The sequence below is a fragment of the Micromesistius poutassou genome (assembly GCF_964030765.1).
Source record: "Micromesistius poutassou genome assembly, chromosome: 21".
NCBI lineage: Eukaryota > Metazoa > Chordata > Actinopteri > Gadiformes > Gadidae > Micromesistius > Micromesistius poutassou.
Genome location: NC_140291.1, coordinates 8,819,235 through 8,836,264, shown reverse-complemented (window position 1 = coordinate 8,836,264; position 17,030 = coordinate 8,819,235). Strand labels below are relative to the sequence as shown.

Here is a 17,030-nt window from a genome sequence, read left to right as displayed (position 1 = left end):
AGCAACAATGAACTCAAACATTTATTTTGACAGATGTGCCTGAAGTTACTACTTTACAACCTCGTTGATGACCCACATTTAGAAAAATATGTACTTTTAATTCAGCCTTGGGTGAAATCGAAGCGTAGTGTCTGTGTGCTTCCAGCTTTACTGAATGCATGCCATGCGCGCTCCCGCGGCCGGGACACAATTCTTATAGGGGGTAACTACATTCACCGGTTTCCTCCATCTTCTGCGCCATCTTTTAAAATAAATCACAGTTTCTCGTTTTCCGACGGTGACAAAATCACGACTATCGTCTCCTTCTACTTCCGGCTCACGGCCCCCGGAAAAGATCTCAAGCATGCACAGAAAGCATAATCCAATCCCAATCCGTACATGCATGCTTAATGTGACTAACAGTCGAATAATCTAGGGGTCTTAATTGACTATGAGAAACCCAATTCAATTCTATTTTAGCTTGACTAAGGTGTATACATGCATCTTAATAATCCAATCATAGTTGGACTAACCCAATAATTAGACTTTCTTGAGTGTAAACGCACTCAGTGACAGTCTCTCCCCAGAGTCTCCAGGGTCCTCTCAGGGGTGAGCGGCCAACCACATTTGTTCGTCTTGAATTCCCTGTTTTTTTTTGAAGAAATTAACTTTGCACATGAGGAAAATCAATCATGGAACTGTTGAATATAGGAGCTTGTGTTAAAGGAGCAGTAACTGATTATTGAACTGCTAATATTGATCCCTGATTACCCAGCATCCTCCATTCGTCTAATGTGATCACCAGGCCCAAAACACAGACCCTCCCAAGTGGATGTCACGCCGCCAAAATCTTTAGTTCATCTTGTCCTCAAACCCAGCCGCCCAAGCTTTCATTATTCAAACTCTCCTTAGTTTAACCTACCATTGGTTTGACACAAAAGCACACACACACACACACAATCACTCATATACACAAAGACACACACACACACACACACACACACACACACACACACACACACACACACATATGCTTGCAATTGTCCATCAGATGATGATGTCCATCTTTGTCTTTTACCAGTGAGTTCTCTGATGGCTGAATAGCCCAATCCTGGATCCACAGGTTCTGTCACAGGTGGGGCATGTATACATGGTATTGATGTTGCTGGCAGTCATGGGCGTGGGTGTGTTTCTCCTGAGCCTCCTTTGATGTCTCCTGGCAGTCCTTTCTTCCTCCAGTGTATGGGTCTCATCTAGACACAGCTGCCGCCAGGTGTTGCGGTCAGCAGCCATATGCTCCAGGTCTCCAGGTTTTATTTTGCACCTTTTAAGCGCCATTTTCATCTGGTCTTTAAAGCGTTCCTCTGGCCTCCAGCAGAGCGCTGACTTTGGTGTAGCTGGCCATATAACAGTCTGCGGGGCAGATGGTTAAAGGGCATCCTTGTGACATGCCCCAGCCAACGCAGTTGGTGCTGAGTGATTGTGTCCTCAATACTTTTGCAGCCTGTTCTCCCAAGGATCTCAGTTTGTGGCCCTCGTCACGCCAAGTGATTCCTAGGATGCGCTGCAGACAGTGAATGTTAAACTGTTCCAGGGACTTGATGTGGCGGCTGTAAGTGACCCAGGAAGGTGGTGATGCAGATTGCTTGGTAGACACAGATTTTTGTGTTTAAATGAAGGTTCTTGTTCTGAAAAACCCGGCGCCTGAGTCTCCCATTGGCAGCTGATGCTTGATTTATTCAGTTTTGGAACTCATTGTCAACGCTGTTGTCTTCAGATATAATGCTCCCCAGGTATCTGAAAGATGGAACAACTGACAGTTTTTCCTCTGCTACAGTGAAGACGGGGGTTGTGGGTGGGATTATGGCGCTCCATTGGCAGATTACCTCTGTTTTGGCGGTGTTGATGGTCAGCCCCATCCTGCTGTACACCCTAACTGCTGCATGTAGAACAGACTGGAGGCCTTGTGGAGAGGCACTGGTGCCAATACACACCCTTGTCTTACCCCTGTGCACACTGGGAAAGGGCTAGACACTACCTTTTATTGACACCCTAGCAGTCATTCCATCATGAAATTGATGGAGGATTTTGACGAAGTTGATGGGCAACCAATCCGGAGTAGGACGTCCCACAAGAAATCTCTCTTCACAGTGTCGAAGGCTTTAGAGAGGTCGACAAAAGCCTTAAACAGGTCTTTATGTTGCTCCCTGCACTTGATGTGGGATGTTCTCATTAGCCAAAACATTGGTGATGTAATGGTGTAATGTTCTTGTGCACAGAAACCCTCCCTGTTTAAGCAGTTCTGCAGGGATATTGTCAGAGCCGGGAGACTTGTTATTCTTCAGGGTGCGGACAGCTGACAGAACTTCCAGGAAGGTTGGAGGTTGACTGAGGTTGTCCATAGGGGGAAATTCAGGCAGTTCCTCCAAGATGGTGCAGTTTGCATCAGCATCCTGATTTAGTAGGGTGCTAAAATGCTCAACCGACCTCCCTAGGATGCTATCCTGGTCTTTAAGGACTTCATGGGAGTGATGCAGTGACTTGTTAGATAGATTTCACTGCGTTGTACAAGTTTCTATTGGCGAATGACTGAATTGCATGTGCCTTCTCCGTCCACCATTCATTCTGCATTGTCCGCAGAGTTCTCTGCCCTTCCCATTGAGCTCTCTGCCATTGCTGTCTGGCAGTGCTGGATGAGGGGTTATTTAGGGTTTCCTGATGTGCTTTGTGCATGTTACTTAGCAGGTTATGGGTGGACTCTGAGTTGTTATCAAGCGAGTCTTGATGGTTCTTGCTTTTAAAGCCGTTTGGGCTGCTGCTTCGTGAAGGGCTGCAGTAACAGAGGTCCACTGTTGTTCTGTGGTATTTTCACCACTCTAGGAGGAGTTCTAGCTCCCCTAGTTTCTCAGCCAGGGAATGACAGAACTCGTTCCTAGTCATGGTGTCTTCCAGGCGGGCATAGTTTAAGCGCCTCCTACTGGATCCACGTTTCCGCACATTCTTTCATGAGGACCTTGGTCATTATCATGCGGTGATCTGTCCAGCATTCTGCACCTCTCATGGCCTGGGTTAGGAGAATGTCTCTGATATCGCTACGCTTCACGATGATATAGTCAATCAGGTGCCAATGTTTGGAACGTGGACACACACACACACACACACACACACACACACACACACACACACACACACACACACACACACACACACTACACACGTACACACACACACACACCGATGCACACACCGATGCACACACATGCGATTTAAGGTGTTATGCGGTCAAAACCACTTGTTCAGTGTGTATCGGGGTCCTGCAGCAACAGGCTGGGTCAGGTGGTGCAGGCGGAGGTCTACCTCCTCCTGCAGCACCAGGTGGGCTCAGGTGGTGCAGGTGGAGGGAGACCTCCTCCTGCTGCCCCAGGTGGGCTCAGGTGGCCCAGGTCTACCTCCTCCTGCAGTAGCAGGTTGGGTCAGGTGGTGCAGGTGGAGGGAGACCTCCTCCTGCTGCCCCAGGTGGGGTCAGGTGGTCCAGGTCTACCTCCTCCTGCAGTAGCAGGTTGGGTCAGGTGGTGCAGGCGGAGGTGTACCTCCTCCTGCAGCCCCAGGTGTTGCAGGTCTACCTCCCCCTGCAGCAGCAGGTGGGGTGAGGTGGTGCAGGCGGAGGTGTACCTCCTCCTGCAGCCCCAGGTGTTGCAGGTCTACCTCCCCCTGCAGCAGCAGGTGGGGTGAGGTGGTGCAGGCGGAGGTGTACCTCGAGGTTCTGCAGGTAGCCCTCCTGCGGGTCGCACAGCAGGGAGGAGATGCGATGGTTGTTGTGGCGAACGCAGCGCAGGGGGCTGTCCTTCACCACGGGGAAGATCTGCCTGGCCACCGTCATGCGCCCCAGTGCACTGTGGGTAAGCTCCAGGATCTCTGTGTCGCTGATCTCCTGTGAAGAGGGGGTGAACAAAATGTTGACAAATTTACAGTAATGCCCAGCAAGTGATTAGTGACAGTGTAATACTTTAATTTGCCCTTAACAGAGAAAATGTAATGAGGAAGGAATAATGGGTGATGTGAGGTAATAGGAATAAGAATTAGTGCATATCAATGAAGAACAGAGCTGAAATAGAGCTAGTATGAGACCAGCTGGCCTGTTTCATATTAGTATTCATGGGAAAACGTCCCTCTGACTTTGTGTCGTGACCTTCATCCCCCCATGGTTGTTTTCTGATTGGACGTTGAATGTATCAGCCAATAGTGTACAGTACATGGACTAGAGAGAAGGCCATAATCCACCTCTATGTTGCTGTTATCAATCTGTTGTAGTAGCGCTTTGAGGCTATTAAGCAAACACTCATTTTCAAACCTAGCGTCTTTTTAATTCTAGTGATCAAAATGCTTTTTAGGATTGGATAAGAACTAAACCATACATTTGATGCAGCAAAGAAACATTGACATTGCGGGAGAATGTCAAGTAATGTTTACACCAGCATGGATTTACAGTAATCCTATATTTAAAAAATAATCTGACATACAAATATGAAGGAAACATGTCAACAATTTAAATTGAGATTCCCTCCAAGCTGCTGTGGAGAATGTTTGAATCAGCGATGGTGAGGAATCCATGGCTAATTGCTTGGTTCCTGGAAAACGTAACTATTATTTCCTTGTAGCAAATTTTACCCTGATGGCCGGTTCACCCCAGCCATGCCCTAAGGAGTAGACATGAATTAATTAATTAGATAAGAAAGCTTTGGAATAGTATATAGCATACGCCTAATAACAAATGGGTAGACTGTACATATCTAGGCATGCTTGTCTCTTTGCTTAGCGGTACATTATTTGTAAAGAGTCAAAAGGAAGATTTTCCTGAGTTTGTCCTATGACTTTAAGCCCAACAACAGCAACAAAAAGCATTGATATTTTAAGCAATGTTAATTTGCAAATCCCCCATTTTTCAGCGTAAATAATACACCATTTCTTGAGAAACTCTCCAATAGCAGTGGTCCATCAGACCTTTGAGCTGGGGACATCAGCAAAACACTATATTCTGAGATGTAGACGAGACCAATCAGAGTTCAGATAATTTGCTCACACTTATCAACCAAATATAGAATATCAATTCCGGCAGTAGAACACGTGGATAAATTGGACGCTTTTAAATCGTCTCTGTGATGATATGGCTCTTTGGGTTTTCTTCACAGCCAGGAATGCAGTGGTTTACTTAAATGTACGTAAATTACATGTATAATAGATTTTACAGAGTGAACTAAACTTTGGGTATTGAAGTTTTACTACTTCCATACATATTGCCCTTGTGGATTTTCTCTGCACAGTCTACTTCCCTTTATTGAATATCTCCTTTCCTCCTTTACTCCTGTAGCCACTGCTCCTCTTTCCCCCTCAACTGGTCGACCACCGAGCACAATATTGAATCTAAGATGTGGTCCTGTGAAACTCCCTAGACCAAATAACTATGACAAAGAGCTACATCAATAAACCCGACTTGTCAATCTGTTCATGGGTGTTCATATTCATGTCTTTTATACACATTCATATATATTTTATAAAAAATGCTCCTGTCCTCCTGTCTCGACATTGCCTGTCACTACATCTCAACTCATCTCTTGTCCTTGTTGTACCCCCTCACCTCTGCTCAGAATTTATTCTCCTCTACTCCTCCTTCAGTGTTCTTTAATGACACTATGGTGTCCATTTGCATTCTCTCTCTCTCTCTCTCTCTCTCTCTCTCTCTCTCTCTCTCTCTCTCTCTCTCTCTCTCTCTCTCTCTCTCTCTCTCTCTCTCTCTGCTGAATTACTCCCCTTGCTGCTGTTCTTCCTTTGCTCTTTCCATCCCATCTCAGATCTTTCCATGGCCCAGATGGAGTACCAGGGAAGGTGCTCAAGGCATGTGCCAACCAGCTATCACAGGTCTTCACTGACATTTTCAACCTGTCTCTGGAACAGGCCGTCATCCCATCCTGCTTGAAATCTGCCATAATCATCCCGATCCCTAAAAAGTCACCCACAACCAGCCTCAATGACTTCCGCCCCGTGGCACTCACCCCAGTCATCGCCAAGTGCTTTGAGAAACTGGTTTTGAGACACATCAAAGCCTGTCTCCCCCCCACCCTGGACCCACACCAGTTTGCATACCGGACTAACAGATCCACCGAAGACGCAATAGCCATCGCTCTCTCAGAATTCTCTTCATTACAGGCATGCAAACTGGTTTGGGGTGAAAAAGGTGAGAATGATGCATGAGCCAAGGAAAACACAGACCCACTAGGGGGTTCCAGGGTTATACTCCGGGGAGTTAAAAATAAAAAATAAAAATAAAAATTATTTATTTAAAAAATGATCTAATAAAAAAAATTCTATAAAAAAAATCCAATTAAAAAAAATTGCAATTTTTTTTTTTTTTACCCATTTTTATATTATTTTTTAATATATTTTTTATATATTTTGTCTATACTATATTTCTGCTCCTTTCTCCCATCATAAGAAAATTACTGTAAGTAACCGTGGCTATCTGTTGCGTGGCTTTCCCACTAAGATAGCTTTCTTTATAAAACATAAGTATTCATTTTTAGTGTTTCTGTCACAGAAACCACAGTGAATCCTGTGTTTCTGTGCCCCGCTGTGGTGTCGACAGCACAGAGCTCCGGTACCGTTACAGGACAGAGGTGGTTTCTTTCAGCTTGTATTGTATTCCAATTTTAGCGAAAACAAACATAACATTAGCTTGAAAGAAAAAAAACTGTTTAAGGATGCTTATCTTTACGTGAATTTTGGGATGACTCGTCTGCCAATGACTTCAAGTTGGTTGTGTTTTGACCGGTGATTGTTGCGCCAAACTGTTTACAAAGGGACACTTGCTTGCGACGCAGCAAGCGCATGCTAGTTGACCTGCCGGACGATCAGTACTTCCCCACATAAAGAGCTTAGTTATGATTGGATCGCTTCCCAAATCGTCCCGCTTACATTTTCGTCTCGTTTTTATTCGTTAACGAAAGTGTCAAAAGATTTCGTCGTAGTTTTTGTCATCCTAAATTTATTTAGTTATCGTCTCATTTTCGTCAGACTGTAGACCCCCCCCGCCAATGTTTTCTCAATGGATCTCCACGAATCACACAAGTGGCCAATTTTGTTTAAAAAACTGCGAATTTTGCCGAAAGGTGACTAGTTTGCATGCCTGTCATTAACTTCAGCTCAGCTTTTAACACAATAATACCAGACATTCTGATCCCCAAGTTAGTCAACCTGGGGCTCCCATCACCCACCTGCTCCTGGATATAAGACTTTCTGGTCAACCGACCCCAGCAGGTGAAACTGGGTCCTCACCTCTCCTCCTCCTGCACTCTCAGCACTGGCTCTCCCCAAGGCTGTGTGCTGAGCCCACTACTCTACTCCCTCTACACATCCGACTGCAGTCCAGCCCACCCAGAGAACATCAGTGTCAAATTTGCTGATGACACAACGGTGGTGGGGCTGATAACAGGGGGAAACGAGGCGGCCTACAGAGATGAGGTCCGGAAACTTGGTGAGTGGTGTGCATCAAACAACTTGGCACTGAACATCACCAAGACCAAGGAACTCATCCTGGACTTCCGGCGGAACAGAGCCGCCCCTGCCCCCCTGTACATCAACAGTGGATGTGTAGAGCGAGTTGAGTCCTTCAGATTCCTCTGGGTCCACATTTCTGCAGACCTCTCCTGGTCGGTTAACACCTCAGCGCTGGTCAAGAAGGCCCAGCAGCGACTACACTTCCTGAAGGTGCTCAAGAAGGAGCAACTAAACATGCAGCCGCTGATGACCTTCTACCGTTCCACCATGGAGAGCCTGCTGACCTATGCTGTGTCAGTGTGGCACTCCAGCTGCATGGAGGCCGACAGGAAGAGACTTCAGAGGGTGGCAAACATCGCACAAAAAATCATTGGCTGCCCTCTGCCTTCCTTAAGCACCATCTACAACTCCCGCTGTCTCAGAAGGGCCAGAAACATCCTGAAAGACACCACCCATCCCGGCTTCCATCTCTTCAATCTGTTGCCCTCTGGCAGGCGCTTCAGGTCCATACGGGCCAGAACAAATAGACTCGGACAGCTTCTTTCCCAAAGCTGTCACCATACTGAACTCAAATTTGCACTAATATATTGTGGGGGGACGCTAAATGCCCTAAATGCGACGTACGGTGTTTGGCCTGCAGGTGGGGCTGGGGAGTCAGGTGTGGAGCACTCCAGGTCTGCCAGGATGATGGACTCATCAACCTGGCAGACCTGGACTCATCAGTCCTAGAAATGGACTTTCTATTCTATTTTCTATTCTATTTATTCTCTCTTTTCTCCCTCCACAGAGAGGGGAAGAAGGGAGCCATTTTGAGAGTGGGGCTCTCAAAATGGCTCCCTTCATCCCCTCTCTGTCTCTCTATCTAATTTATCTCTTTCTTTATCTACCCCTCCCTCTCCCTCCTTCGTTCTAAACCTGGTTTGCTCCCCTCTCCTGATCTCTACCTGCATCTCTCCATCTCGGGTCTTTAAATTGTCATCCATGGAGCAATTTTTTAAAGTGTGAAGAAGAAATGGCCATGGTGGTTCTTTGTGTTCCCCAAGCCTACAGGCAGAAGTTTTATCAAGCCCCATCTTCTCTGAAGGATGGGCCAGTCAACCACCAGGGAGGTAAGCACATTGGAGGAAAACTGGACATATGGTCAGAGAGAGAGAGAGAGAGAGAGAGAGAGAGAGAGAGAGAGAGAGAGAGAGAGAGAGAGAGAGAGAGAGAGAGAGAGAGAGAGAGGAGCCATGGATTATTTCAGGCATGAGGGAGAGAGAGGGGGATTCGATGGGAGAGATAGAGAGGAGGTAAGGCAACAGGGAAGGGAGACGGGGAGAGGGAGTTTGCAAGGAAGGGAAGGATGGGGGGTAGAATATTTCCCCCAAGTTTCCCCCCCTGTCCTTCCTGTGTTCCAGTGAGTTTCTTTCTCCCCAGTGCCCAGTTCTGTGGTTGCCTTCCTCCACTTTAAGTCACACGGATGAGAGCTCTGCGATTGCCAATGCGTGTCAATGTTTTTTTGTGTGTGTGTGTGTACGTGTGTGTGATCCCCTGCTGTGATGGACTCCAGTACAAAGTACATGAGGATGAATCGATGGATGGATGGATGAAATAATGATGAAATTAACTCAGATGGATCAGATAAGGTGCAGCATTGCATAGTGAAGGTTCAAAGATTAATAGAATAAAGCTGTGAAGAGCCATCGCAGCCGTCCCACTACCATTTATAGTATATATCGCTGAGCAAGGCAACACTACACGCGGTCAACGTATTTAGTCCCCAGTGTCTGGAGGCGTCCGTTTGCCCATGGCGACGTGACCACGATGTACAGCGCAGCGCCATAACGCTAGGTATGGGAGCATAATGCTCATCTGATGACACCTTTTTGGTCTCTCCTGCTGCCAAAACGCAAGGGTTTCTTCTGTGCCTCTTTGGCATAGCAAGCTGTGAGATAAATTCTGTAAAAGCAAGAGATGTTAGCCTTTGGAGAAGGACAGGAGGGGAGGAATGATTCTGGGAGTCACCCCATGAGAATCTGACCGGTTGTTTGGTCTTTGCGGTGTCAGTCCAGATGGCAGAGTTAACTGTAGGTTTATACACTCAATAAATCCAGGTATATCCTCACAATCAAATAAGATGGTACATGTTTTTTTTGGCCTGGGCCACAACCTTTGTAATGTCCTCAATGCTCCCCCCCACCCCCTATATTGGACAACTTCTGTCAAATGCAATGTAGCAATATTAAAAAATAATTCTCATTATCAGATGCCTCCTATAACAACGTCTGACCGGTATTGGTGTTGAAGGGTTAAGGATAGGGTAAGTATGACCATGACAGCATGAGAGTAAGCAGTAATAATTATTTCATTGTAATGTGTTATGTATTTGAACACTGCGACAGTCATACACACTCTTTTATGAAGATGGTAAACCAAAGGAGAAAAAATTAGAGAGAAATTTACTAATTGGTTATTGGTTTGCCAGCTGTGCTCAGGGCTCCCTATTCAATATGGCATGAATTAATAAATCTTCAAGCTAAATCAAAGACGTAGCAAGCTTTTTCGTCTTTAAAGCTTAACCTAACTGATTGATTGAGACCAATTCAGGATTTTGCCAAATATTTAGTCATATTGGATAAAGAAATATTTATTAATAAAGCTCAAAGCTTTCCCACAAAATGACACTTTGGGAAACAATGTCAACCTACTTGAATAAGCAGTTAGAGGGCTTTGGTCAAATAAGGAAAGGTCCTGAAGGTGCTTTTCACAAGCCAGGCTTCACCAGTGGAGATAATTACATGCTCATATACCTGGTTATTGAAACCAATGCACAACAAAGACCACTTAACTACACACGCATTGGGAAGCGACTTAGGGAACTGACATTCTTCCTCCTCTTCCTCGTAGGAAGCTGAATATCAGTGAGAGGATCAGGCCTCCGCTATGTCTTCATTACGGCAGCCATACACATGGCAGGGAGTAAATGTGCGGCTGTCCCGGACACAAAGGTCAACCGCACGCAGCGGACACCTGTAAATCATTTATCGGCCGACTCGCGGACGGTCTGGAAGGGCACCATTGTGTGAGTGAGACGTACAGTGAGCTGGGCCCAAAAGCCTCTGGCAGACTTTGTGCTCTGGTTCCCGCTCTCTCAATAGTGGGGAACTCCGGCAGTAATTGGCTTCTCATCTCAACTAGAGAGAGAGGGAATCTACGACAGGTGTTTGCACCAAACATGCAGGGTTAAACCTATTCTCAAAGTGCCAACTACAAGGATTTGGTCAGAATGGGGTTTTAATGCGATTGTGTCAAAGTGACATGAAACGAGGCTGCACTGGTTCTACGTCCAGAAATGTGTTGCCCCCGCACTCACTGTGGACCCATTTGTTGGTACAACGTCAGGGCTGTGGTTTGCACTTAATAAAGTGAGATAGAGGCAAAGACGTGGCCATGTTCAGAGGCCCAATGCCCCAAGGGGATTACTTTAGCTGGATGTATGCATAGTTACTGTGGCTGTTTCTGTGTGTGTGTATGTATATATATATATATATATGAGAGAGTGAGAGGAAACAGATGAAGCCATTATTGTGTGTGTGTGTGTGTGTGTGTGTGTGTGTGTGTGTGTGTGTGTGTGTGTGTTGTTCACTATGAATCAGATCAGGAAATTGAGGACAATCCAGAATGGAGCGAGTGGGTAGACCTAATGGACACATGTTGATACAGAAGACTGAAAAGAGGGCTTACCTCATTGACAAACACCCAGTGACTATCTTTGGACGCCAGATTTGTCTCCACCGCCTGTGGTAAAAAATCACAACAACAGACATATATGGTTAATAACAAGCCATTACAATGCTTTCAGCTGACTTGTGTCTCACTGTGTAACATCCTTAACAATAAACTCTGATGTCAAGGTAAAGGCCATAGGAATAGGGTGAGAAAACACAGCGTTGCCCATTGTTACTACTATAATTGTGCATGAATGCAGTAACATTTAAGTCGCATTCATAAAATAAAAAGATAAACCCTAATAACTCCCCGGTGAGACCTGTTTCTACCGCTACCACCTGCTGCATGTCAGAGACGCTATCTTCTGATTACGATGCATTTTCATTATTTTGGTATTCAGTACACACACACACACACACACACACACACACACGCACGCACGCACGCACGCACACACATACAAAAGGTAAAAACTACACAGGTCTAGCTAGGATAAATGTATAGCCCTATAGGTCGTCCGATGGTGTATTAACCGGGTTTTTTTCTTACACTCGAGATTCTTAAGCGACTCCCGAGAAAGAGTCGGACTATGCATAGGAAATCCACAATCATCGCTCACATCTTTTGTATCGAGCCCTTACGGGCAGCGATTGTTTGTGCCGATCCCTGGAGAACACAGCAGACAGCAGCTCTCACCACCCGACTCATTACGCCGCGTTAGTCTCCACATCCCCGCCCTGGCTCATCATGTTTCCTCGTTATGATTGTCTGGGAAAGTTGCGCGTCAGAGAGACTGGTAGCGGTTAGTACAGGATAGCTATAGTTAGCTGTATGTACAGGGGAGAAGGATAGGATCTAGCTAGCTGTGAGTACAGGCTAGCTAGAGTTAGCCTAGTTTAGGGTTTTACCGGGACAGTCCCAATTTTGAGTTGCGTGTCCCGAGTCCCAGCAAAAGCCTGTCAGGACGCTAAAATGTCCCGGTTTCCAGCATCCACTATGAAATGTCCCCTTTTGTCCGTGATTACATAGCCAACATTGTCTTATTATAGCCCGATCATTAACTAAAAAACACATAGAAAGATTATAACATCCAGCATATGATTTCAACAATGTGTGACAGTGGAATGCATTGTTGCATTTGGCAATTTGGCAATTAGGCAATTAGGCATTTGTCTAATTTGTTTGCCGTGTGTCGGCCTGTCACAAATGCTCCCGTTGAGTGGATCTTTTCCATAATGAACAATAATTGAACCGACAAGAGGAACCGCATGACCGTTGCACCTTAAAGGCGTTGCTTGTGACGCGGGCCAATTTTGATGACATATGTCCGCAATTCCACAGCAGCAGGCTGTCAGCAAACAAATTGATTTTGAAGCGAATTCACTCCTCAAACGAATATGTGTAGGCTAATTTGAAGAGTGTTTGTCTCTGTGTTGAGGTCATGTTGTCGGAGCTCTATGAGGTTCACACACACACACACACACACACACACACACACACACACACACACACACACACACACACACACACACACACACACACACAGAAATATAGTACCACACGAAACTCATTCAATGTATTTTCATATTTTCTCAAATGTGTAAATAGTCCTACCAAAAACATACATGATTTTAACCCCATTAGTCTTTGTTGTGAGCAGCAGTCATATAGGACAGTGATCAAGATCTTCTCAATATCAGAATAACACCCATATTACAAATAGCAATGGTTGGTGGAATGCCATAAAGTAGGTCTGTATAATATGCAGTGTAAACTTGTCCAGGCCCTGCAAGTCAGGATGTAGGCTATGAATCTGAATGAATTTTGAGGTAGTGGCCATCCCCAAAATGCACCAGAATACAGGAAATCACATCTACCAAATGGGAGCACCCCCAGACCCCCCGTCCCTGACTGCGCCCCACCAACAAATTTAATCACCAGCAGCCACTGGTCCGTTTTGAAATTGAACTTAATACCGTGTCTATGACCTCACATGCACGAGAATTACGGTCACACTCAAAGTGTCCCTGTTTCAGTTTCAGGAAATCTGGTCACCCTAGCCTAGTTAGCTGCATGTATAGGGGAAAAGGATGTAGCTAGCTGTTGTACATGCTACTAATCTGCCAGTAAACAAGCTTAAAAACTTTAAATAAGGATTACTGGGAAGGAAACATTGATGGTTATTGTGTGGACAACACACACTTCCATTACCTTATGCATATCCCATACACACATACTAACACACACGCACACACACATCAACAGCAACACAAACACTGTGCAAGTGTTTACAGCCAAGCAAATGAGTAAATAAATACAACGTTATCTGGGGTAGAGATGGCACCGCCTTCTCCATACATGCAGACTGCCTATGCTTGCTGACACAGAGCAGTATTTGGCTATTTGCTTAGATTTCTTCTTATTAAGTCCAGCGATTTGCAATCCTCTAACACAGAGTCTATGAACGTGTCCAAGGCTACCATACCATACCACACACACACACACACACACGCACACACACACACACACACACACACACACACACACACACACACACACACACACACACACACACACACACACACACACACACACACACACTAGCTACCCAACCAGCTGGCTTCTTTACACTGAATGCTACATTTATTTTTGCCAGTATGTGTGTGTGTTGGTAGGTTTAGTGCATATTTTTATCTGTATTTGTGTTTTGGGATGTGTTCTACTGTGGTTGTGTGTTTGTGTGTTTGATTGCAATGTATGTTTTTGTCTGTATAAAACTTGACTGTGTCTCTGTATGTGTGTGTGTGTGTGTGCGTGTGTGTGTGTGTGTGTCAGCGATAAGGTGTCAGATGGCTGCACAACAGGAAAGGTCCAAGTTCACGAGCTGTATCACAAAACCACACCTCCCACGCACACACGTGACTTTCCACATCCATTACATTTGTCATTGACATGATTGATTTCAAGTGTGTTACACACACCCATAGACACAGGCACAAAGAAACTATTGATATCATTGTATAGCTCTCTCTTTCTTTCTCCTTCCCTCTCTTGAGGAGGCCGGGCGAGTGAGGCAGATGAGTCCCTGTGATTAGCGGCGGTCTCTTGCGACCTGTCTCTCTTCTCATCCCTCCATCTCTCCATCCCCCCTCTATCTCTCCTCCTACATCTTTCTCCACTGGGGATCCTCTGATGCTCGACTTCTCACACACACACACCCACACACTAACTCACGCACACACACACACATCCTCTAACTCTCTCTCTCACACACACACACACACACACACACACACACACACACACACACACACACACCAATCAAAAACAATTGTTGTGAATGTAAAAATAGCAATAATAAACTGGTCATCGTCTTTCAAACTTTCTGAATCTGATTTTAATAAGTAGTACTTCTTAGGGCTGCACAATATATCAAATTTTTATCACGATGACGATATTGGCTTCCCACGATGACACGTAGTGTTCTCGCGATATTTCAAATGCGTGCTCCTCACCCACATTTTTTTTTTTAAATAATATCCGCAAAAAAAAGAAAACCAAAAAAGAAACGAGCCCCGCCCACGCCCCAGAATGAGGAGTTGTCGTCACGGCACAGAGCCCCCCCCCCCCTTCCCGCCATGTTGGAAGGTACGCCCCTCCGAGTGCAGCTGAGCTTTGCGTTGTTGTTGACACGGCAGCTGCGTTAAAAACTGCTCGAAAAGGCTGCCCCACACTACAAGATTTTTTAATCTTATGCGATTTTTGAGTCGGATGTACACCACAATCTACACAAAGAGAATCTCAGCCGATTTGTTGCTCTCCGATCGTAAATACAAATACATGAGATTCGAACACAAGACGGAACACCACACACTATTGGACAATCGATAATTGCCCGCTTCAGGGCCGTGGAGGTAGAACTAGAGCAACTCGTCAACAGTGAAAATGGATCAGCGTCTTTTGACAGCAGTGGTTTCCGCGGTGCTTATGCTTACATAATAACAGAGAATATCCGCGTCAGTTCGGCCGCGGCGCAATTAATGAATAAAGATCATAAACTGAATGGCTGTACAAGTGTTCTGAGACACGGCTGCGAACCGGCAATTTTCAAAAAAAGTAGTGCCGGTTTGGTTCCGTGCCGTGCTGTGCCGTGCCGCTGCCGTATCCAGTGGAATAGCCTACATTGACTATAATGGTTTCTAATGTCTTCGGCGAACGTTTTTATTGCCGTGCCGCTTCCGTGACGGTTCTGGTTCTTGATCAAAATAATCGTGATAATCATTTTGGCAATAATCGTGCAGCCCTAGTACTTCTAATAAGTATTTCTACACTGTCCACTATACACAGATTTGAAACTACCAGTGCTGGCAGAGTTTTTGTTCGACAATCAGAAGATTCCTGCCTCAAGCCACACAATTGGTCAAAAGGAACATGAAGCGTAAGAACGTGAGATGCCCTGCTCACCCAGAGCCTGTACTGTTAGACGACCACTAGACAATCCTTCCTGCTGTTTGATGAATCACTCTCAATGGGGGTGCTAAATGGGCGATTCCACAGCATTAGGAGGATATGGGAGCTAAATGAGTGATACCACAGCATTATGAGGACAGGGGGCTAAATGAGTGATACCACAGCCTTGCTTGGCTTCAAGAAGGAAAAGCCTATGAAATGGTTTTTTTCACTCAGCAAATTGGCTGTCTTCTGTGTGCAATTTGCTGCATTATGTTTTGCTTTCAATAAATATCTTTATTGTTTGTTTGATAACCCCTCTGTGTAATGGCTCTGGCACTATCCACTCATTTTCGTTTTGAAGAAGAGAACATTGTAGCTTGTAGACTAAAAGACGAAAAAAGTTAAATACACACTGTGTCAACAGCAGCTGTCATATCGCACTCACGCTGGTGAAATTATTCTCTCCGTTGGAATTCAGGAATGGATTTCCACTGTTCTGCTAAACTGAACATTTGTTCTGCATGCTGTAACGCATCATTCACGTGTATTTAAAAGTTGTTCATCTGTCCACAGGTTTTGTCATGATGGGATGTGAATACGGTAATCAGACTGAAAGGAGGTCTCTCCGTCTCCACACAGACTGGCCTCTGTCTGATCTCACAGTGGTGTTATATTTATGAGGGTACATTATATTAGTCTATATTATATGTCTATGTTTTAAGATATAAGGCTAATAGTAGCCTATGTATTCTTTCAAATTGAAAGCAGATGATGATTCGTACGTACACTCACATTGTTGTCATGTTGTGTAAAGTCAATGTGTTGGAAGAGGCAGACGGTGATTATTATCAAGCAATTACACCACGCAAAAGTAGGAAAAGTAGGCATCATGGATATATATCATACATCTAAACATACATTGTATATGGTTGGACAATCAGTCAACGTTGGGTATGGCCTGATGAACCACATTCAACATGAGTAGAGGACGAATTACATTAAAACATTTGGCACATGAAGACATTGAGGTGCTGACTGAACATTACATCATTTCCTGAGATGAGAGAACATTCCCCAAAACCCCAAAAGTTTCCAGACCAGGGAAGTGGTTGGGTCTACTTTTCGGTGATCAGGGTAATAGTTGTCTGAGCTGTCCGCACCAAAGGGGGGTCACAGAGAAGTGATATTCTCCATCTCTACAACGGTCCAACTGTCTTAAGCCCAACACACACTGCCGGCGCAGCGCAGCGCCAAAAAGAACGCTCCCATTATTTCCGACGTACTAGCCCACACCGGCGGCGCCTTGACGCGCGCAAGCGCACCGCCCTGCTGAGCTT

General features: G+C 45.3%; 1 protein-coding gene across 2 annotated transcripts in view; it reads right to left on the bottom strand.

Moving 5' to 3' along the window:
- Positions 1–17,030, bottom strand: part of LOC311366589 (glutamate receptor ionotropic, delta-1-like) — a gene marked incomplete at both ends in the record, with an annotated part of 424,970 nt that overhangs the window by 62,279 nt on the left and 345,661 nt on the right. For both annotated transcript variants that reach the window (XM_084485372.1, XM_084485371.1), the window contains 2 exons: positions 3,734–3,910; positions 11,257–11,310. In XM_084485372.1, coding sequence (XP_084341498.1) covers positions 3,734–3,910; positions 11,257–11,310 — 231 coding nt within the window. The remainder of the gene's footprint in view (positions 1–3,733; positions 3,911–11,256; positions 11,311–17,030) is intronic.